Here is a 23,541-nt window from a genome sequence, read left to right on the forward strand (position 1 = left end):
TGTGCCAGACATAAACATTGAGAGTATAGCGAGACAAAACATCAAGGCATCCGATAACAATTCCTATCTCATCCAACCCACGTGGAATTTCACAGAAAATAAGGCCACTTATGATCTGTGGAGAACCCTTGATAAACACCGGGCTGTTGGCGTTGTAAAAAATTGGAGGGGGGCGGGTTATTTAATGTTTGGATGGAGGGGCCTCCCTTATGTCACAGGAGCGAGGAGCACAAAAAGAGGGTTTAGAGCTCTGTAGAGAGGGAGGGGAGGGGACGGAAGAGGCTAGAGTAGGATAACGTATTGCTGGGTGTTTGGTGCCAATCACTTAGCAAGGGTCATCCAGTCCATTAGCCTAATCTATAAAGTACATGGGGCAGGTTCAAGGGGTTTCTCTCATCCTCCTCTCCATACTGCTTCAGATCTAGCACCAGGGCGTCCCATAGGACTGCAATTAGTTGTCGTCGTAGGCAAGGTCTTTCTTCCCTGTGTATGGCCCCGCTGTTTGCTTCTGCCCAGAAGAGTGCATCAGCCTTTCAGTTATCTCTGTTAGGCGGGAGTTGCATAGATCTCCAGTTCATAGTTATACAGCATTTGGCCAGGAGCAACAGCAGGTTCGTGAATTTCGTTGTGACCTTAGCCGAGCTGGGGGACATGCCGACCAGGTAGGCCTCTGTGATGGTCACCTTAGGTTCCCTGTGACTGCCAAGAGTGTGGTCTTTACTGTGTTCCAAAATTCCTCAAAGAGGAGGCAGTCCCAAATGGCAAGATGGAAATAGTTCGGGAAAATAATGGCACCTAGCGCAGTCGGACTGTGCCCCAGGGTTTAGGTTGACACATTTCTGTGGTGTGAGGTATGCTGTATGCAATATATTCAGTGGGATAAAGTGATGCGGGCATTTCTGGAGACTTCGTGGATGTTGTATCGCCCTCTGCTATTCCTTGTCATGATAAACCTGTTCCAGAGATTCCAGGAAAGGTCAGCATTCCCTTGTATTGCCCTATAGATCCCGGTCAAGAGTCTGTGTCCTTTCCCATGGTGTGTAAAGTTTGCAGTAGTGCTTTGGGGGGGTGTATGTTTGGGGCCGTGTTCCAGTGTCACCGGTGGTATCCCTGGATCTTACCATATTGCAAGAATTGGCCTAGTGGTAGTTTGAATGTGTTATGCAGCATGGGAAACTCGAGGCTTTTCTCCTCCTCGTATAGATCTCCTAAGGTATGGAGCCGCGCTCTTTCCCACTGCACCGGCTCCTGAGCCATCAGGTGTCTGAACTCGGTAGGGAGATTTCAGAGGACACGGCATGAACATATGGACGACATATGGCCGGTATAGGTAAAGCCCCTTTTCCAGAGGTCAAGGGCATTTCACAGTAGTAGAGGATGCTCTTCCCTCATTTTCACTCCAGGGAACAAGATTGAGCTAAGGGTGCCATCCTGGGGCTGAATAGCCACAAGTAAACCCAGACTCGTGTGGCTGAATCCCTGCCAACCAGTTGCCCACCCTTTGGAGCTGGGCCACAAGGTAGTTTCCATAGAAAGGGGCTCCCCAGCCTCTCTTGTTTGGGGCCAGTCTCAGTTTTGTCACACCTATCCGGTGCCTGCCAGTGCCCCATATGAGGGCAATCAAGAGGGTATCCAGCTGGCGGAAATAGCTCTTTGGTATAATGAACGGTAGATTTCAAAAGTTATAAAGGAGAGGTGGCAGCATCATTATTTTTGATATTGCTGTGACTCTGGGTAGACAGTGGCAGCGAAGGCTAAAAGGCACTCTCTAAAATAACGTCTAATTGATCTGTGTGTTTATGGTAAATGTTAATGCCAAATTCACGAAAGTTGGTCGGGCCCACTGTATGGGCTGGGCTCCAAGGAGAGCCACTCACTGTGGTGTGTCGCACACTAAAGGGTAAACATGGTATTTATTATGGTTGAAATATTGCGAAAGTCTATTAGGGCAGTCGAGATTGGGGTGAGATCAGATGCTACATTGCGAACATACTCCAGCATCTCATCCACGTATAGCGAGATTGCGTGCATTGTGCCTGAGATTGGTATGCCCCAAGTTTGACTAAGATGACGCAACTTCACAGCCAGGGGTTTGGTTGCAATGTCAAACAGCAAGAGGAGCCTTCGTGATTACCTGCGTAGACTACTTTCAGAGGCAGCCCGAATATGCAACAGAACTCTGTGATCATCAGAGGCAATCCTCTCCAAAGAGCCTACAAGTGGAAAAAAATAGACAAAGCTCTGGAACTTATTGAGCCCAAACCTGAGGCAAATCCTAAACTATCACATTTTCAGGAAAGACCTAAACACCGAGCATTATACATGCATCTAAATCTTTAACCTACTTGGGTGGCAATCGAGGAATATTGGATCAGTACCCTTCCATCGCTGACTGGACTTCAGCCCCCCTATTTGTATTTATACTTCTGTATTCCACCCAGCACTCAAAGTAATTGGGAAAAGGCAAAAGCTCTTAAATAAATGTATGTTTACCAAATATAAATAAACCAAATGGTTGTAAGTAGTGAAGTGGCTTAGTTTACAATAAAGTGGCAGACCCTGTGACATTCACTATTTTAAAACAACTCACATAGTTATACAGAAAATAAGTTTGGTTGTGTTGAATAAGTAAAGCATGATGTAATAACTGTGAAAGGCTCAGAGCACGCCAAGAATATGGCGAGCAATTACGTTTTCTAGAAGCAAGTCTTACATGTGTCCATCCCCATCTCACCTAAGTCCTACGGTCCACTGGAAACCCTACACCCCAAACCTTCCACGTCTTCAGGCCATGACAGAAGCGCTTTAGGCAGTACCCCACACACTGGTAACCTTTTTATTAGTCAGTTTTCCAATGGGCTAAGCTGATGGAGTCAGTGAGTGACAGTGGTTCTTTCCTGCCTGCATGTTTGGGAATTGTGTAGATAAGTCGTGGGGGGTAGGCAAAAAGTAGGGAAAATTGATTGGACGGTGGTTATCACAATTCTAGAGAAAGAACATTAAATAACTTCTTCATGACCAGTTTCATAAAGCCTTCGGGAAGTCGGGGTACAAAGTCTTATTTTAAGTCCTATATTTCTCTTACATTAATTCTACTCAGTAATAGGCATTATGGTCTTCAAAACTGAGACTTATTAGAGAAAGTTACAATGCCTCTTACTTTGGATTGTGGCATTTTCCCCTTTTGGCTTTCTCAAAAGCAAAGCGGCGACCAGCCAACAAAATGAAAAAAATATACACTGGTGACAAACAGATAAGCCCCTGAATTGTTAGGTTTGCATGCAAAGGTATGTAACCTCAATTCCACAGCCTCTTCTACATTTGCCATCTACTGCTCTTCCCATCTGCACCATACCGGGTCCCGCGATATAGATCCGGTGAAAACTTTTGAGCTGTACTAGCCTCAGCCTCACCGCAATGGCTACCTCCTGTGGTGAAGCTACCGCTGTTACCCAGTCTTCGTCGTCAAATATTATACCATCCCTTTCCCACTTTTCCCGCAATTTCACAAGTGGGTCTCGGGAGTGATTCACTAACTTCTTGTATGTGAGCGAAATGGCCTTCGTTGGTAAATAGCCATCGAGGAGTCTGTCTTTAAGAGGCGTGGACTCGGGGGGGGGGGGGGGTGGGGGGGTCTCTCCCTTTTGGAGGCAGGATTGTAAGCGTGGCGGACCTGTAGGTACTCTGTGGGAGCAAGCTCATACTCTTGTTGCAGGGCGAAAAATTACTTGACCTCACCTTTTACCGACAGGTCGCCTATTTTTGATATACCTATGAGGTCCCACTTGTCGAAACCTTTAGTTGACCACAGGTTTCTAAGCCGCTCTGAATCCCATAGTGGCGTAGCCAGGGTTATCCTATGGTCCCACCCCATACTTCTGGTGGCTGCCTTCCAGACCTGCACCGATTGCTTGGTTGGTCCGCTCAGGTGGTGTTTCCCGGCGTTCGAATAGAGCGCACGGTTATAGTTCCCTCTAGGTAGTACCCAGCGATCCATTGCATAGCCCAGGTCGCCCGCCTGCCTGTAAGTGCCATGGTTAATGGCTGTCAGGTGAGCTGCCCAATAATATTTTTTAAGATCGGGGAGGGCGATCCCCCCATCATACCTGTCAGAACCTGCTCCGCAGGATTCAGTCGCTGTAGATTAAAGTGTCCACCTCCTGATATTACCAAGTCCCCAGAATAATCATATGTACAGGGCATTCGAATTATCAGGCGAGGTAAGGGAAAGGGAAGGACTGCGAGGGAAAGGAAACCTGAAACGACAAAGACAACAGGGTCAATACATAAATTCTAACTACTCTCAACCCTTCTCGCTAATGCTACAATGCGCCTCTACCTGGAAAAGGGTAGCAGGGGTCCGGATGGCTATGCATGAACGCGCCCTGTAAGCATACACCTGGAACGATACAAATACGCAAGCATCAAGACCTGATCAACCCTCCTTCTTAACCATGCAAAAGACCTTCCCGTTCTCCCCCAACATATCAAGATTACCCTTCCCGGAGAAGGAGCATGGATTGACGGGCTGGCATAGAACGGCAGCTGCGCCTTTTTCTCTGGTTGGGTTATCTCCACCTCAACCCAGAGGCTCCAAAGGCCAGTCGCCCTTTTCAGTAGCTAGCAATTCCAGGGGAAACAAATCACCAGTGTCACATGGCAGTGTTCAACAGTTATCACAGGGTAGCCATGCAAAACGGTTTAATAATCCAGGGTCACCAAGCACCTGACAGGGTTCAGTTATAAGGTGCAAATTCAAAATAAGGGAAGACGAGAAAAAACCATAAGTAGTTTGCGAGCGCGTTCGGTAATACGCGGTTGTGACCACCGCTGTATTCCGCCGCCTCCTCCTATCCACAATTCAGTACCTTGTTGAAGAGCACAAGAGCGGAGCGTTGCTGAGCTACGGATCACGCGGTTGAGACCGGCGCCGTGAACAGTAGCCCAGCGCAGGGTGAGCGGGCTGAGCAGCCCCTTGGAAAGTGCAGGGAGAAAAAGGATTCACCTTCTGTGGACACCGCCACCAAATCTCTGGCGGACTCGCCGTCTGCCCAAGGAAACGGGGACACGTGGTTACACTCACCGCCGAGTCCCACTATGGCATCTCTCTCCGGGCTTACGGTCCTTCAGGGTTCGAGATACGGATCCTCTGGAGTCTCTGCCAAGTCCGGCGACCTCGGACTCCTTCGGTCTTCTTGCTCTCCCAGCCGCGAGAGTTCCTGGTATCTTCAATTACGCGCGGCTTCCTGTGCGCCGCTGGCGCTTAAACTCCTCTCCTCGTGACTCGGCCTTCTGGGAAAGGTAGTTCTTTAGCTTTTAGGAAGGCGCAACGGAGGTATGTCTGACAATACCAGGTGAGGTGCAATACGTGGCTTCCCATTCCATAGTAAACGGCGTTGTAGGGTCTCGATCTCTTTGAAATAGCTTGCGGGAACGAGGTCTAATGAGTTTTGTAGGACGTATAGGAACCGGGGCAAGGACATCATCTTGAAAAGAGAAGCTCTGCCCAGCAGCGAAAGCGGGAGCTGCATCCAACGCTCTGAGTCTTTCTTCAATCTCTGCAAGGGAGGGAGTAGGTTCTGAGCGAATCTATCTGTGGGGTTAGAAGTGATATAGATACCGAGATATTTGAAGCCCTGTGTAGTGATCTGTATCGGGCAGTTTGTGGGAAGTCCGGTGAGAGGTGATTTGAGCCAATTAATGGTATACCCTGAATATCTGCCAAAGATGGCGAAGAAATCGAATACGGCTGTGAGCGAGGCCTTTGGGGATGTCAGGAGCAACAATATGTCGTCCGCATACAATGAGATGCGGTCCTCCCAGGTTTCAGCCCACTTAAAGCCACGAATCACCGGATCCCTCCGTACCCAGGATGCCAGGGGTTCCAGGGCCAAGGCGAATAAGAGGGGAGAGAGCGGGCATCCCTGCCTAGTGCCTCTACCCAGTTCGAACACCTCAGACTTCTTGTTGTTTACTACAATCTGGGCTAGTGGTTTCAAATAGAGGAGTCGCACCCACTGGATAAATTGGGGCCCAAAACCCATTTTCTCAAGAACTGCTAATAGGTATGGCCATTCGAGCATATCGAATGCCATAGAGGCGTCCAGAGCCACCACCAACACCGCCTCCTCCTGTATGGTGTCTGCCCTCCCCATCACCCCGTGCACTCTGCGCAGGTTTAACGCCTTGTTGCGCTGAGGCATAAAACTGAATTGATCCGGGTGTACCAGGTTATTAATGACTTTGATCAGTCGATTGGCGAGGAGCTTGGCTAAGATCTTTGGCTCGGCATTCAATAGGGAGATTGGCCTACAGGAGGAACAATCTGTCAGGCATTTACCTTCTTTGTGGATCATCACTAGGGTTGCGATTCTTTGGTCTTGAGGCAGCTTCCCAAGCTCCTTACTCTCCTCAAACATTTTACACAAGTGGGGGGCAAGAGTGTCTATCCCGAGTTTATAAAGCTCAAACGGTAGACCATTGGGTCCCGATGCCTTCCCCGAATTAAGCCCCCTAACTGCCAGTGCCACCTCGTCCGGTGTGAGCGCCCCCTCCAGGTATTCTAACTCTGACTGAGAGTTTAGGCAGCGTTATATCTCATAAGAGGTCGATGGAGTCATGTAGCGTGTAGGGGTTCTGGGAGGAATAGATCTGTTTGAAGTGGGCGGCGAATGCGTTTGCGATGTCCTGGGGGTCCGTGATTATGTGTGCGTCTTTGTCAGTTATTTCCGTCACCAGTTTACTTGCTAGTTTTTGTTTGTCTAACCATGCGATTAGTTTCCCTGCTTTATCCCCTTGATCGTATATTCTACCTAGCGTTTCTTTTCCCAGTTCCTTGGCCCTGTCTGTCACTAAGGCCCTATAACTATCTTGTTTTAACTGTAAAATGTGTAAGGTGTCTGGATGAGGTTGCTCCGTCGTTTCCTCTTCCAGTCGGAGGATCTCCGTCTCTAGCACTTCCTCCTCCTTAACCTTTTCCTTTCAAAGCCCCCAGAAAATTCGGTAACCAGCTGTTGGATGGGCGAAGCTGTCTCGGCGGGAGTCTGTCTTGTGTTTCGTCCACCACTGCGTTCAGATCCCCTCCCACATTAAGAGTCCCTTTGGAATCGTCAACAGAATTGATCCCAGGTCTTTAAAGGCTAATTCATGGAGAGCCGGCGGCACATAAATCGACATGAGGGTCAACACCTTCCCCTCCCATTGTCCCGCGATACCCGCGTATCTCCCCACAGCATCCACCCATGTACATTTAATCGTCAGGGGAAAGGAGTTCCTCAGATAGGAATCTGTTGGATCTAGTCTTACTAACCAATCGTTTGGTAGTAAAATGTCCCTGAGGAGAAGAATGCCCCCCATTTGGAAGTGGCAATATACCACCCATCGGTTGAATTCTTAAAGGTTTAGAACTGGTCTGAAACCTTTCTCCTTTTCGACCAGAAAATTGGTGCTTAGGAAACCTCTGGGGTGAAGGAGCAAACTGGTATTAGGTCCATTCTGAAGAAGCTCTCTCACGTCTTGGTTCACCACCTGTGTTCCTTCTTGTGAAAAAAACAAGGGATGAGGCTGACTGAGTTGACTGGGTGTGCTGTAGAATGTTGTGAAACCATTTCACCGTTTACAGCACCCACGCATTCCCTCTGATAAATCATTTCAACCTGCCTCCACCCCTGGTAGGCATGTAGTGGTTTTATTTACCAGTTGTTCCACCAGGTGCGTTGCCGGCCTCTTGGAAAGATCATTTGCCTCCGTGTCCTCTGCCATGGCCTCTAGAGAGGTAGAATCCTCCAAATTCTTTGTGGTCTTACCACTGGATAGTGCGCCTGGTCTTTTTGGGAGTTGGGATTGTTACAGTGGCCAGATGAGCGCCTCCATCTTTTGGCCCCTCCAAAAACCTGCTGGATAAAAACCTTCTTGATATATTGCTGGGCTTTATCTAGGGACGAGAAGGTGTTTACGAAATGCCAATTATGAAAGGTTTCCCTAAAAAGTCCCTCATTCACCACCGATCCGGCTTCCATTGTATCCAATTTGCCCAGTCTGAGGTCGATGTTGTTGAGCACAGAGCGTCTACGCTCAGAGGACAGGGCGCAATTGGCATTCCCCTAAAAGCAAACGGCACGTTGGGCCCAACCTGATAATATGGTGGGGTCGAACATATGACCAGACTCCCTGGCATCTTCAGCCATAGCCAGAATTTTGGTAAGTGACCCCAGCACATCAAGGACCTTGTCCTGGCAAGAGCACCGGGATAGTCAAGGCCCTTCTTAGGGTCTTTCACAAATTTGGCCAGGAACGTAGCCATCCTGACATCAATGTGTGGGGTGGCTGCCACTTTATTGGTCAAAGAGGGTCTAGACAATTCCAAAAAACAGACGAGGGTAAGAGGACGGCAAGGAGACTGGAAGAAAGGCAGAGTGACGCGATAACAAAAAGTCAGTCCAATCATGGAAAGGCAGACAGAGTAGAAGACCGAAGCTATACGTAACGAGGGGACTTCACAGACACAAGGAACTTGGCAAGTGGAGCAACAGGGAGAAAAATGGCAGGCAGAGATTGATTGAATGGCGGAGTATGTGACCGAGAGGGGCAGACAAACAAAAGAGGCAGAAGAAAAGCATGGAAAGCTGCAGGTAGGTGAAAGGGTAGACGAGGAGACACTCAGGTGGTGAGTGAGACGCATGGAAAGGAAGAACAATAGACAGTGGGGCAATAAGCACAGTTGACAAAGGCGAGCAGCACAGACGTGTAACTGGTAAAGACATGAATCGCAGACAGACAGAAAGCAGGATCAGAGGAGACCGGAAAAGAATTAGGAAGATAGGGACACAATGAGCATGGCTGATATTCAGACAGCGGCAGATAATGAGGGGGCATGCAAACAGGAAGAGGGGGGGGGGGGGAGGTTGAGACAGGAAAACACGAATAAGGCCAGACATGGAGTATAGCTGACATTCAACCAGAGGGAAGCAGTGGAGGTAGGAAGTCACAGGATGTGGTGCCGAGTGACCGGAAAGAGGAGCAGGCAATCAGACACCGGGAAAGTGAGATCCAGTAGGAGACAGATGGAGCTGGGGGAAGGGCGCAGAGCCAAGAAGATAGACAAGTAAAGAAAAGAGGCAGGCGGAGTTGGGAACAGGAGCTGGGTGCAGTGTGAAGGCGCAGGCAGCGTGGTAGACAGCAACAGAAATGCGAAAAGGTTGTGAGCAGACAGAACAAGACTGAGGCGCAAAAGTGAAAGCAGGCTGGCTGGCGAGTGGTGTGCGATGTGCGCGCACCATGACGATAGAGTAAAGCCATATGGTGCCTCTGCTCGTCATTGTGCGCGTAACCGCACGCCCATCGCCAGTGCACGCGCCAGTGGCCTGAAGCGCTTCCCCAAAAGTGGATTGCATGGCGGCACGATGCACGTGATTGTGCGCGTGCTCGCCATGCAATCCGCTTTTGGGAGCACTTTTGGGAGCCCCTTACTAGGGTCTCGCTGAGCGATCGCTTACGCGATAGCCAGGCGAGACCTAAAAATCTGAGAAACTTTATAGAGCGGGGCACTCTCATCCAGCAAGCCAGCACACGCCCCCTAGGAATTTTGCTAGGTCACTGCGCATTGCACAAGAGCAGCACACATTGAAGACTCTCACGCCCCCCGATCCTTCCACCCGACTGCAGAGGCGACGGTAGGGTAAATGGGTCCGAGGAAGCGCCCGAAGCCTCCCTGAGGCGAGCGTCTGCTTGAGAGGAAGTGAAGTGGCGAAACGCTGCAGCAAGGAAACCCGAATAAGATCTCACTGCGGCAAATACCAAGAAACAGTACAACACAGCACACTCCTCAATAGGAGAAAAACATCACAATAAATGCGTAATCAAGGAAAGGCACTTATCTGACTGCTGAGCAGCAAAAAAAGAGGAAGTGCTGTTCCTTAATCCTGCATTTATTGGGATGTTCTCTATGGTTATTGTTATAGACCACTGCAGAGACTCATGGGATTTGTAGTCTTTTCATTGTTGTGTTTAAGGCTGCTGGTGGGAACAAATGAAGGAGTTAAGTATAATCAGTGCTTTAAATGGGAAAAAATAAGTGCAGGTACTCATTAAAATGAGCTACAGGTGTAGTGAAGGGGCGGGGCTAGGGGCGGGGCTAAAGGCCAGACAAGATGAAACTTAACGACTTATATATTAGTTGCAGCACATACCAAAACACATGAGAAATGTGTTGATATAAACAAAGCAAGTTAACTTATTACACAAAATGAAAGAGAAATGCAATAATATGTTAACAAATAGTTGCACCTTTTTAATGTCATACTGTTAATTGCTGTTTGGCACAATACTATATATTTGTGAGCATGCGAGTAGGAAGAAACTGAAAATACCCCCACTTCGAACAAAAGATCTTATGGCACCAAGTAAATGAAGCAAACAATCATGACCCTCCCCAGAAGAAATCTCTTGTCTCTTCCATCGATCTAGCCATTCATCCGTTTATCCTACCATTTACCTGCTGATGTCCACCATTTAACCTTTACATTCTATCGCCTATTCAGTCTTTCATCAATCATTCAGTTTTTCACCATTCCGTCTATCCACCCTTCATATCCAAACCTACCTTTATCCACCTTTTCCCTCATCCATCAATCCATTCGCTCATCCATCCGTCAACCCTTTCACTCTTTTATTCCATCCACCTTTTCATTCCATCCACCTTTTCATTCCATCCACCCTTTCACTCAATCCTTTCTTTCACTCTTCCATTATCCACCCTTTCATTCATCCATCCAATCTTTCACTTATCCACCCATCATCCACCCTTTTAGCCAATCATCCACCCTTTCACCCATGCATGATTTCACTCATCCATCCATCTATTCATCCACCCTTGCTCACTCATCCATCCACTCACTCACCCACCAACCCTTTTTTTCGTTATTTATGAATCTTTGAATCTTTGTCGCCGAGCAGACATGTGCACACAGTCTCACCTATTTTCTTTAAAATACCTCCTGAGAGTGTCTTGATTCTCTCTCTTCCTCTCACTTTTTTCTTACAAAAACAGGCATACAAATGCAGGCAAACACACAAACATAGCAGACACACAAGGGCAGAGATTACATGAGCACCAGTTACATTACAGAAAGTCACAATAATTTTAGTTTTAGGCCTAGGACAATTAAGGCATTAGCTCAGAATCACAGGATATTGAGCTTAAGCTGGGACTCAAATCTTTTTTCATAGTTCCTTGTTAGGCAGCTCTGACCGGCCCGAACATTACATCCTCTCAATTTTCCTATCTGGGAAAGATGCCTCACAGCCTATGCAAACATAAACCCCCCACCAAGGCCTGAAAGACACTGGAGCGAAGGTGCTAACAACAGGCACACAGCAAGGCCAATTCACTAACTCTTCCCCTTTCCCAGCAAACTAAGCAAACTATAGCTTCAGGGCGCTAGCCTGGACAGGGAGCAGGGAAGAACAGCAGAGAGACCCTTGGGCACCATCCCATCACCCAATGTCCGCCTTCCCAATCTGATTCTGTGTAGCGTGTAATACCCCCCCCTTCGCAGACTCTTGCTGAGAGGTGCATTCATCTCGGGTGTTACGCTGTAATTAGATTTGTGGGGTAGGGGATAGGCTCAGAGTCCCACACCTACAGTGTGATTGACTGGGCAGGGCCTGATCGGACCCTTTACTTTTATTCACAGAGGGCCGCAGGCCATTCACAACCCTAAACAGCCAATAAGTGATGCTAATGAGCCGCTGCTGGATTGCTCAGCAGCAGCTCCATTCAGAGGCATACACTGCCCCTCCCTCCATTCTGCCTTCTCTTTTTCGGCAGCAGCCGAGCCGAGCACTTAATGCGCAGCACATTCTCCAGTGCCATGGAGCCTGCACTGCCTGACTTTCCCCTGAGTACCGGTACTGTCCTTGGCGAAGGAAAAGTTCCGGTACTCAAAGGGAGAAAAATAAAAAGTGGCGGTACTCCGTACCGGTGAGTACCGGCCCATTTAAAGCACTGAGTATATTCCTAGCCTTCGGTCCAGACGTAGAATGGGTGGAATGCATTCTCAGGAAAGCTTTGAGTATGTCCCGAAGATGTCTCTACCAAACTAGGCAGTTGCACTATCTGGTAGGCTTAGTCCGAAAAAATAGACAGGAATGCTACCAATATATGTAGTAGTAGCCGAGGTTAAATTGGGCATTCCACCATCACTTTTTTGTTGGCTTTTCTTTTTCTAAACCGAGCAGATGAAAGCAGAATACTGAGGGTTATGCTCTTGGGGTTGCTGAGCGTAAAAGTTATCTCGCCTTAATTGAGAGTTCGTTAGAATCCACATTCAGGAGTCTTCATTTCTAATAAAGGATGTTTGCTCTATTTTAAAAGTATTACATTTAACAGTGATAAATATTTATTTCACCTTGGGGGCTTAAAAATATTTTTTCATCAAATCCTTTTTGTTGTAATCGGGTAAGAGTGGTGAGAGAGGTAGTGTGATTGCTCTTAAAATGAGATGGCCGCTTGGCTACTTCTGTTTGTTGTACTGTTGAGTTGTAGGACCATTCCATTGGCTTGAACCGAAAGCAGGCGAAAGGACTCTATTTGATTAATCTGCTCTCTTGACAGGAACTCTGGCTTGTGATGTAGATTGTGAACTAGCATGCCCATCAGCACGTGCTTCAAGACTCACTGCGCAGTTGTTTCAGCCAACTTCTAATTCTCTTTTTCTTTCCGGTGGCTATTTTAAAAATAATTTTCAAGCATTTTTTCTTTCTTGTTTCAATAGAGTTCTTTGTCGGAGACCCTGGACAGCAATGGAAGCATAGACCCACATAGAAATGACATGATCTACACTGTGGAAGACGTTCCACCTTGGTACCTGTGTATATTCTTAGGCTTGCAGGTAATATTGCTCTGTGCGAGTGCACTTGTATACAAGTTGTTCTGGTCTGTTGCTGTGGGTGTTCTGGACCAGTCACCTAAGGCCTTTCTCTCAATCAGGAGCAAAGTCAATTCTAGGCAGTGGATGTGAAGTAGAGCCCTGTCTCTGAGGTCTTTATCCGCCAGTTTAAGTTGATGTGAATTTAGGCTGTAAACCACTATGCTTGCATTATTGTTTGCCTCTTGACGTTTGTGTGTATAAAAAATATTATTATAGTTCAAACATCTACAAGAAAGGAAAAGCAGCCGGGTTGTAGTAGACTGCACTACCTGGATCTGTCACGTGGTATGCTATTATTGCCCTCCTCAAATGATCAGCTGCCCCTTGACCATGAATAGAAACCTGTATAGAGGGTGGATGAGAGGCAATACGAACGAGTACCAGGTAAAGAGATACAGTGTTGACAAGCAATAGAAAAGTCGTGTTTGTCGATCGAAGTGTTGTCTGGAAGGAGCAGTGTCCGGATATCGTCCTGTTGTCTGCGGGATGAAAGGCAGACAACAGGACGATATCCGGACACGGCTCCTTCCAGACAACACTTCGATCGACAAACAAATTAATATATCAACTGAGTGCGCACCACTCTACGGACGGCATAACACTGGACTACAGTGGTATATACCCACAGGCGGCTCTTTGAGTCTGAGTCTTTGTCACTGACGACCTCAAATACCCATTACGCCTGCCTTTGCCTATGATGCCCGCAACACGGCATCGCTAATTGCCCTGAAGAAGCCCTTGTTTGGGTGAAACGTGTTGGCTGTTTCCAAACAATTCAAACCAAGCGTACCTGAAATAAAGCTACATAAAGATTTTCCCCAACGATTTTTCTATTGCTTGTCAACTTGTATACGCTTTTTCTCTTTACCTGTTACTCGTTCGTATTGCCTCTCATCCACCCTCCATACATAGTTCTAACATCTGTTGAGTGAGACTGAAGAATTCTATTTTGAATGTTGAAGGGTATGGCCAGACTGAAAAGTGCAGACCTTTTATGTTCAAATAACATTTTATGACCGAAGGTAAATAAAGCTTAACTTTTCACAGCAGTTGCTCTTTAAGCACTGTGAGACCAGTCCCTTTAAATAAATAACATGCATATCTGCAAAGGACACGGTCAGCTAGGGGGTCATATTGGCCCTATATGATGTACCTTTGTTATCCAACTGAATGGCAATCATTTTATTGGGCTCGGAATTAGTAAAACCTAAGAACTCGTCGAAATTTGAACCTATAACTTGGAGGTCCCTCACAGACTCCTGGAGTGATGCATTAGACGTTTGTGCCCTAGACTATGCTTGTAAACTGTTGTGGCATGTTAAAGTATTGTTTAGCCTCCAAGAGTGATCTTTTGTCTTAAACTCTAATGCTTTTGTAGTCATTTTGACCTTTAGGAATGTCTATGAAAGGAATATTGTCATGGTTGCGGATGATACTAAGGCTCGATTGCCTCAGAAGCGAGCATTTATTGTGAAAATCAGCTCCACCTAACACATTTTTTTGCTCCTTCGTTCTCCAGCATTACCTGACATGTTTCAGTGGCACAGTGGCAGTACCCTTCTTGCTAGCTGAGGCCATGTGTGTGGGGTTTGATCAGTGGGCCACCAGCCAACTTATTGGAACTATTTTCTTCTGTGTGGGGATCACAACTCTGCTGCAAACTACTTTTGGATGCAGGTAAGATTGTGGGTGATCATTTTATTCCAGTTAAGTTGTGCATGTGCCCGCCATAGGGCAGCATGGGCTATGTAGAGACTGCCCTGTATGGGGCTTGGGAATTGATTGCGTGCACTCTCCATAAATTAACAATACTGCTTGAAACCTGTAGTTTGAGGCAGTGGTTCCCAAACTTTTGACTCCTGAGGACCCCCAGTAAGTCACTATTGGAAGCCGGGGACCCCCAAGCAATTTCTACTATTTAAATTTCAGATATTAATACAGAAGTCCGTGAAAAATACACAAATAAGTGCGTACCAAACAAATACTCTAATAGCCAAAGATTTCATTCTTTTATATTGAAAAAATTGGCAAAAATGTAAAGATTTTAATGGGAAGGTTGGAGCTGCACCTCGGCGACTAACTTTTCAATGTTTGCTTTTATTTTGCGGTATGAGGCTCCTGCTTCTGGCAGGGCCGTACTGGAAACCCAAGGCAGCCCTCGCAAATGTTGTCAGAACAGTCCCTCCACTGTGCGCACCAAGTGTAGCGAGTGACCCTGACCACTACAAAGGGAGCTTTGGTGGGCTGTCTCCCCACCCCCCCAGGAAAATTTTGAAAACTGTGCATTTCACATACATTTGTCATTATATATAGAATTGTATTCGCTTTTAAAGCATAGTAAATGATGACCTTTCTGTGTAGCAGGATACAACGATCTTTTGTTGGGGCTCCTCAATGATTCCCTCACTATCACCCTCCAACAGTGCCTCTTATCTCTCCATAGCTCCTCTGTCACATGTATTGCATTTGTTTCATAGCATCTCTCATACCAGTGTAGGGCAGAGACGAATCATACATGTGCAAATCAGTGTATAGAAAATGTTACATAAGGCAAAGGGGACTTCAAGGTGTGGGATTCATGTCATCTATATTGGTAGGCATTTTTTAAGAGTGCTTGGTCTGGAGAAGCACAAACTCAGGATTCATAACATAACAGTGGTTAGCATTGACATTAATAATAAGAATTTATTTCTACCCAAATAAACCTTTATTAGCAGCATCAGGATAGTGAAAGACAGAGAGAAAACATAACTTACTATCTTGTACCATGCAGTTTGAATGCAGCTCTTTGATGGCAGTTCATAGCTCACTGTGTTAGTTTACGGTTGTAACTTATGAACTTCACAATAACAACAGAAGCACAGTGACAAAAGCCGTAACCCACTGAGCTATGTACATAAAATATTGTTTTTTAAATGCATGGTACATGTTCTTTGCAGCAGGCATATTAAACCTCTGCGCTTCCTTAGAGGAGTCAAAGCTGCCAATAGACAAAACTACCATCTCTCTCTCCAGCAGGTACATTAATCACCGGAGTTATCTTGAAACTTTTATTGGTGCTTTGAAAACTGTTGATTATACAAGGAACTTTACAGTGCTTTTAAAACTGCTGCCTGGGGACCCCCTGGGAATATGCCACGGACCACTAGGGGTCCAGGGACCCCAGTTTGGGAACCACTGGTTTGAGGCATTTGTGGCTGTAGATACACATGCTTTGCATACTCCTGCCATCCAGTGTTGGGTCCGGATGAGTGCAAGTTTTTTTTTTTTCAGAGAAGTCTTTCGAGTCAAGTGGTTGAGTAACTTACTCCTTGTGATAATGTGAATGGACATAGACTCCATTGTTCGATTTTCTTTCTGCCATCTGGTTCGAAAGTGTGTGCCTGCGCTCTGGGTCAAGATAGTTGCAGCTCTGTTTGGTTTGTGCTCATCCTCATCGATATTGTTTTCAATCGCGTATTCCATCTTGCGTATCAAGGTACAGAAAAAATGTATCACTTGTCGAATTGACGTTCTTCAGTTGTGGCCCTCAAGGGCGCTGCCCCTCGGGGCCTCAATTTCATTCTACACCAAGTTCACCAGAGGATGCCCTACTGTGATGGAACCTTTCAGTTTCTGCATAAACTGTCACGCAAAATACCCCAGGACCGATATCCAGCCAGTTTGTAACCTGCATTTGCCACCGGAACACAGGCAGGAGGATTGCGAGGCTTGACGATCTTTTTGGTTGAAAAAGACTCTAATAGACTGTCTTGTACGTCGATGCCAAATGCAGCAGAGCAGTATTGAAGAGACTCCCGACATCAAGATGTCGAGGAAGATGAGGTACAACTCCGAGGACCATCTGGAAGAGGAAGAAACATTCTCTGTTGAGGGATGTTCTGACCTAGAGCTCAAAATGGTAATGCAGGACATTTCATCGGCTCGGCTCAACAATCTGTCTGTACAGTAGCCCTTGTCCCTCAGCCCATTCTCGAACAACCTAAGACATATGGTCCCTACCAAACAAAGGCCCTCAGACCGCCACTGACTTTGGGCCATGGTCGGGACACTGACAGACTGATTTTTGGCACTTTGCCCTTGGGCTCGGCTCTGAAACGCCAGCCGAAACCGGCACCCACCTCTGTTCTGAGTCGATCTTTGATACCAAGCCGACTAGCCCCATCTTCAGCTCTGACCGGACCTTTGGTGCTGAAACAGAAACACACCTCCGCTCCAAAACCTACTAAACCGGCTCTGAAATCTGATCCTGGCAAGCCTGTGGAACTTATTCTCCACAAATTGCAAGAAAAACTGGATGCTCGCCAATAGAATATACACATCCAGCTCCACACAGGGCGCATTCTTGCCAAACCTTTGGTTTTGGCTTTGTCGCCATCAAAGAGACTACCCTTCCAAGAGGCCATTGATACCCCAGTTCTGGCCAAACAAAAGAAGGTGGTGAACATAGCCACCAGTCCTTTGCCACCACCTTCTCCACCTCCACCATATTCACCTTCTCTAACACTCTGTTGGAGATCCCTTAGACATTACACCTCAAGGGTCTCCACACTGTTTATTAGGTGGAAAGGGAGCAGGGGATGACACTTTGATGTAGCATCACCCCCACCCTACCCCTGGAGTGCATATGATATAGACCCTCCAGGGGACAGCGATCCAGACCTGTCCCTGTTTGTCCTTCTCTTTCTGATGAATCCACACCGTACAAGGAGCTCATTGGAAGAGATGCTACTTTTCATGAGGTCGAGCTACACTAGGAACCTTTGGAAGAGGACTTTTCTTTTAGAAAGACTCTCTCCCGCACATAGGGCTACCCAGTGCCTCCCTATACTTAAGGGTATATTACGACATACAGACATATTTGAAGACCATGAATCATCACTTCTAGGGTGCATTACTAAATCTAATGCCTCGCCAACTGACCCCATCTACATCAAGGGACAGATTCGTCCTGACTCGCTTGTTGTTCCTAACTTTCGCAAGCAAGTGAATTCCCTAGTTGCCAGTGATGCAGAACCTCCTGATAAGGAAAGCAAAATCATTAAAGTCTCTGGTAAAAGGGTGGCAGCTCAATCCACCAACCATTGGCGTATTGCCAACTCAATGGATTTGCTTGCAAGGTATGACCGTGCCCACTGGGACATAATGAAGCAACTCTTCCAGTATCTCTCAGAGGAGCACAAGAGAAGAGCTTGTCTCCGAAGGCAAGCTCATCTCCAAAACGTCTATCTGTTGTGCCTTAGATTCAGCAGATACCAGCGCTAGGGGCATCAATACTAGTATCTTACTGTGGCACCATGCCTGGCTCTGCATATCTAGCTTTCAGCTAGAAGTCCAATAAAGTCCATTAAATGTCCCTTTCGAGAAAATCTTTTCAGTCCCCCAGGTTCACCTGGCCCTAGGAAAAATGGAAAAAAATACATAGACTGCTAAGTCTATAGCTGCACTTAAACTACCTAGTCCTTGTGGCTCCTTTCACTGCTCCACCTATCAAGTGGCTTCAATAACCACCTCCTCAGATGTCTCTACCTCCTACCAATGTGGCCAGAGTCACCACTCTTCTCCCGAGGTTACTATAGAGGCTCCTAAAGGTAGAGGCAAAGGTGCTTCCCTATGTGGTGCCGCTCCCAACACCAAACAGTGACTTCCCTCTCCTTACCCGCGAGCACTCAAAACCTGAAGGGGGCGATTACAAGATTTTCTACCCACATAGCAATCAATAGCATCAAGCCAGTGGGTGTTGGACATTATTCAACATGATTGTCTGGAGCTCATTACTGCACCCCAAACATTCCACCTCACACTCAGAATCTCTCTGGAACACCAAACACTACTTAAACAGGAATTGCAAGTTCTCTTGCTCAAAGGAACCCGTCCTTCTACAACATCAGGGGTCAGGAGTTTACTCCCTGTACTTCCTAATCCCCAAAAAGGATGAAACTTTACAGCCAATCTTAGATCTATGGCCCTTAAATCATTACATTCTGTCAGAGCATTTCCATATGGTCACTTTCCAAGACATGATCCCACTTCTCAAGCAAGGCAACTTTCTGTCTGCCCTAGACTTAAAGGACGCCTACTTTCCTATTCCCATACATCCAGATCATCGCAAATACCTGAGATTTGTGAAAGGCAAACACTACCGATTCAAAGTCCTCCTATTCTGTGTTACTACTGCACCTCAAGTAGTCACCAAATGCTTAGATGTGGTAGTAACAAATTTACGCAGACAAAATGTCCATGTCTTTCCGTATCTTGACAAATGACTGTTCTAAGCCAGCACTCTTCCTCTGTGGCAACTACACACTCAAATACCATAAACCTGATCCATCAATTAGGTTTCACTATCAATGTCCAAAAATCTAATCTTCAACCTTTACAAGTTCAACCGTGTCCGATGGCTATCCTAAACACACAGGTGGGATTAGCCTATCCCAATTTAGCAAGAATCCAACATTTCCAAACACTACTACCACTTTTCCAAGCCAAACAACTGACAGTCAAAATTGTCATGCGCCTACTGGGGATGATGGCCTCATGCATTTCCATAGTGCCACATGCATGACTACACATGCGTCCGCTGCAGGAATGTCAAGCATAACAGTGGCCTTAATCACAGGGTCAATTAGAGGATCTGGTGTTGATATACAGCCACACTCGTTGCTCTCTGCAGTGGTGGAACATACACACCCTAATAAAAAGGCGGTCTTTCCTCAACCTTGCTCCCCGCACCATCCTGTCAACAGACGCATCACTGACAGGTTGGGGTACTCGCAGTCCAGGGTCTCTGGGGACACCAAACACCAGGGTCTCCACATCAACTACCGAGATCTTCAAGCTGTTCACCTAGCGTTGGAAGCATTCACACCTCACGTGATTGGCAAGGTTGTCTTACTCCGGACAGACGGTATGACAACCATGTATTTACAAAAATAGGGGGACACATTCTCTACAGTTATGTTTATCTCAGAAAATTTGGCTTTGGGCTCTAAATCACAACATTCATCTGTTAGCCAATTGAACATTGTTATTCAAATTCAACATGTAAAATAAAATTAGGGTTGAGAGTTTGTTTTGTAGACCAGGCACCTGCCAAAAACAGTCTGAGCAATCATTTCCATCGATAAGCATGGTGATCTACTTATGTTCAACCATCTCAGACCTGTCAACTCATTGCCAAGGCTGGATCAGTCAAATCTGGAAAAACGACTCCATGCACATCTGAAGAAGCAACACTATATTTACCGCCACCTGGTTACCAATCTGTGAAGGCTTAATGACTTCTCAGTTCAGACAGTCACTGTTGGAGATTAAGCAGTTTCTCATTGAGAGCAATATGGGCCTGAGTCAGGTTTGCAAGATAGGTCACCATCAGCAAGTCATTGATGTTACTGTTCAGCATCGACTCAGTCTTCAGGGAAAATCTTGGGGACCTGGTTTATTAAGTCCATCAGGAATCACCCCACCGTGTTGCCAGCTGCAACTTTACCAGACAGCACATCCTCTGCATACTGCAGTACGGTAGTCAGATTATCCTGCATCTGGCTTGAAGCACACCTCACTTGCTATTAGTCACTCGTAAGTCCTACCACATGATTTGAGCTGGTGCAGGTTTTCATTATGAGATCAACTCCTATACGTTCTGTGTCATAGTAAACATATTTCACTGTAAGAGGTGTGAACATGACTCCCATAGTTTTTCCTGGCACACCCATTGGACTACTGATGTAAGCATCAATGCTCATGTGTCCACCCTGCAGGCTTGTGTCCACGGTCACGTGGATAGGGTTATGTGCCTCTTGACTGTAATACTCATGAATTGGTACTGAATGCGCTGTGATATTGTGTCCAGTGGCTTTCCATCCAACAATTTGTTCATTGGATGCAACCTTTCGATGCAGCTCATACATTTTCTTGGCAAACTTCATGTCAACAGCCACCTCATCTTCCGATGCATTGTGCGGAACTGAGAAACAGTTGGTAACTTCAATTGAGTGTTTATCAACTGAACCTAGCAAAGTCCCGATTATGCGGGCGTCGTCCCTCGTTCCGTCTCTCGTAGCTGTCAATGGTTGAAGCCAACACCACAGGGTGTACCCGCACCACTGGTCAGTTCAGTACCCTGGGTGCAGTTGCTGCTGGAACTGGCACCGGAGAGGCTGTGGAACCAGATGTCGGTGCAGTGGATGCCATTTTGGAAGGAAAGGATACGAAAATCTGTTAGAGCATCTCCCCGGAACATCAGTAGTTCTCCATGAAAAGCTTCCCCTCAACCCAGACCTTCTCTCTCAGAACCATTGAGAAATCAGGCACCCAAATACCGAGGAACCCAACCTAGCAATTTTGCCTCCTGCAGTCATAGAATTCGATTATCTCAATCTCCCACCTGAATGTATGACCATTCTCAAAGAAGCTTGCAAGCCTACTATTAGAGCATACTATGTAGCTAAATGGAAAAGATTTTTCTGTTACTGTCACAATAAGAGTATCAATCCATTTAATGTTACAATACAAATCATTGTTTGATACTTGTTGCATCTACAGCTATCTGGCCTTACATTCACATCCATACACTTACACTTGGCTGTGATGGCTGCCTATCTGCAAAATAGACAACACCTGTCTTTGTTCAAAGTACCAGTCATTAAAGCCTTAATGGAAGATCTTAAGAGAGTGATTTCACCCTGGATCCCAGCTGCACCTACCTGGAATCTTAAAATTGTACTCCCAAGACTTATAGGCCCACTATTTGACCCACTACATAACTATTTATTTCCTTCACTTTCTATCTTGGAAGGTCACTTTTTTAATTTCCATCACATTCACTCAAACGTTTTAGTGAGCTCCAAGCACTTACCTTAGAAGAACCTTTCTTCCAGCTTCACAGAGATAGTGGTCTTTCGCACCAACCCAAAATTCCTTCCAAAGATGGTCTCTCATTTCCACCTTAATCAATCAGTTGAGTTACCTGTGTTCTCTCCTCAACCTGACTCGTATGCGGAAAGGGCTCTCCATATATTAGATGTTAAAAGAGCCCTTGACAGAACTGAAGATTTTCGCAAACGCAAACAGCTCTTTGTTGCTTTTTCGCCCACTTATTAAGGAAAGCCCCTGTCCAAATCTGGCAGTGCCAGGTGGATAGTTATATGTATTCAGACATGTTACGTTAAAGCCAAAAGAACTTTACCTGCACTCCTTGAAGCACACACTACTCGCAAGATAGGTGCTTCCTTGGCTGATTTATGCAAAGCGGCTACATGGTCTACACCACACACTTTCACTAAACATTGTGTGGTTGTTCTAGCACAGCATCAAGCTAATGTAGGTGAGACAGTGCTCTGTACACTCTTTCAAAGAACTACAACGCCCACAGGTTAGCCACCGCTTTGGATGGCACTGCTATACAGTCTATGCAAAGCATGTATAGCTACAGCCACACATGCCTCAAACCGATTGTTACTTAACCTGTAAGCATCTGTTCTTGGCAGATGATGCTGTAGATTTGCATGCATACTAAATCCTATTCAAGGTTATTTCTTCTGCTCCACCAAAACCATTATCGGACTGTAATGTGTCCGAATTGCAGGACGAAACACGTCCTTTATGCAGAAAGCTGGTGATCGAAGAAGTTCCATCAACCCAGTGTAACACTGGAATCTGCTGAAGATATTTTCTTATACTAAAGAAAGATCAAACTTAACAAGTTTGACCATTATTAGAGCTTTGTTTTTTTTTTAACAGATTTAGCACCAAAGAAAAATTCAGGATATTGCCTCTTTATCAAGTCTACTTGCCCCTAAGAAGAGGTGCCTGGCTTTCTGCAATAGATTCTCAGGGCACATTTTCCCATACCAGTGTCATGTCTACACTGAAAGTACCTCAGATTCCTAGTTTGGAAACAAGCAGCGTCAGTAAATGGTCTAAAATGTAAGCACCTCGATCCTTCTCAGGATGCATGGCAGTATTCTCAGCACATTTGAGAAAGAAAAAGATTTTTATTTATCCATATCTTGATGATTGGTTGATAAAAGCAGACTCCTAATCAAAAGCAGTACTTAACTTTAAGACCACAACAAGGTTATTGACCAAGCTCAGCCTTCAAATCAATTTCAATATACCAGTACAATGCCTGACATATGTTGCTACAAACAAATACTTTAAACAAAGATGTGTGCCCTTCGAAGGGGAGAGTATTATCCATCTGAAAGAAATGTGCAGATCTGAAACATACAAACAAACCCACAGTTTGCCAAGTGTCCCAGTTTTAGCATCCATGGCATCTTACATATTTAAAATCCCAAACACAAGACTGTTTGAGACCTCTTCAACAATGCCTCGAAGACCAATAGTCTCAAACATTGGGCAACTGGGAAGACAACTTTTACTTCACAGATGTTGCTCAAGAATCACTTGCATGGCAGTCCAGAAACCAAAATCTACTTTAGGGGATTCCTTTTCAATAGAAACATCCAGTCCATACCATAGTCACAGATTGTTTTTTTTCAGCGTGGGGGATTACATTGGGACAATTTTTGATGCAGGGCATATGGTCGGACAAAGAGAAAACGTATCAAATAATCGTTATAGAACTGAAAACAGCCCATCTAGCCCT

The 23,541-nt window shown here is 46.0% G+C and overlaps 1 protein-coding gene and 1 pseudogene across 2 annotated transcripts in view; one reads left to right on the top strand and one right to left on the bottom strand.

The window, feature by feature from the left end:
• The window catches only part of SLC23A2 (solute carrier family 23 member 2), an 833,120-nt gene that overhangs the window by 555,152 nt on the left and 254,427 nt on the right, over positions 1-23,541 (top strand). For both annotated transcript variants that reach the window (XM_085636370.1, XM_085636369.1), the window contains 2 exons: positions 12,774-12,890; positions 14,449-14,606. In XM_085636370.1, the coding sequence (XP_085492496.1) occupies positions 12,774-12,890; positions 14,449-14,606 (275 nt within the window). The remainder of the gene's footprint in view (positions 1-12,773; positions 12,891-14,448; positions 14,607-23,541) is intronic.
• Positions 20,227-21,122, bottom strand: LOC146784409 (eukaryotic translation initiation factor 3 subunit F pseudogene; annotated as a pseudogene).

Source organism: Triturus cristatus, chromosome 11 (assembly GCF_964204655.1).
Source record: "Triturus cristatus chromosome 11, aTriCri1.1, whole genome shotgun sequence".
NCBI lineage: Eukaryota > Metazoa > Chordata > Amphibia > Caudata > Salamandridae > Triturus > Triturus cristatus.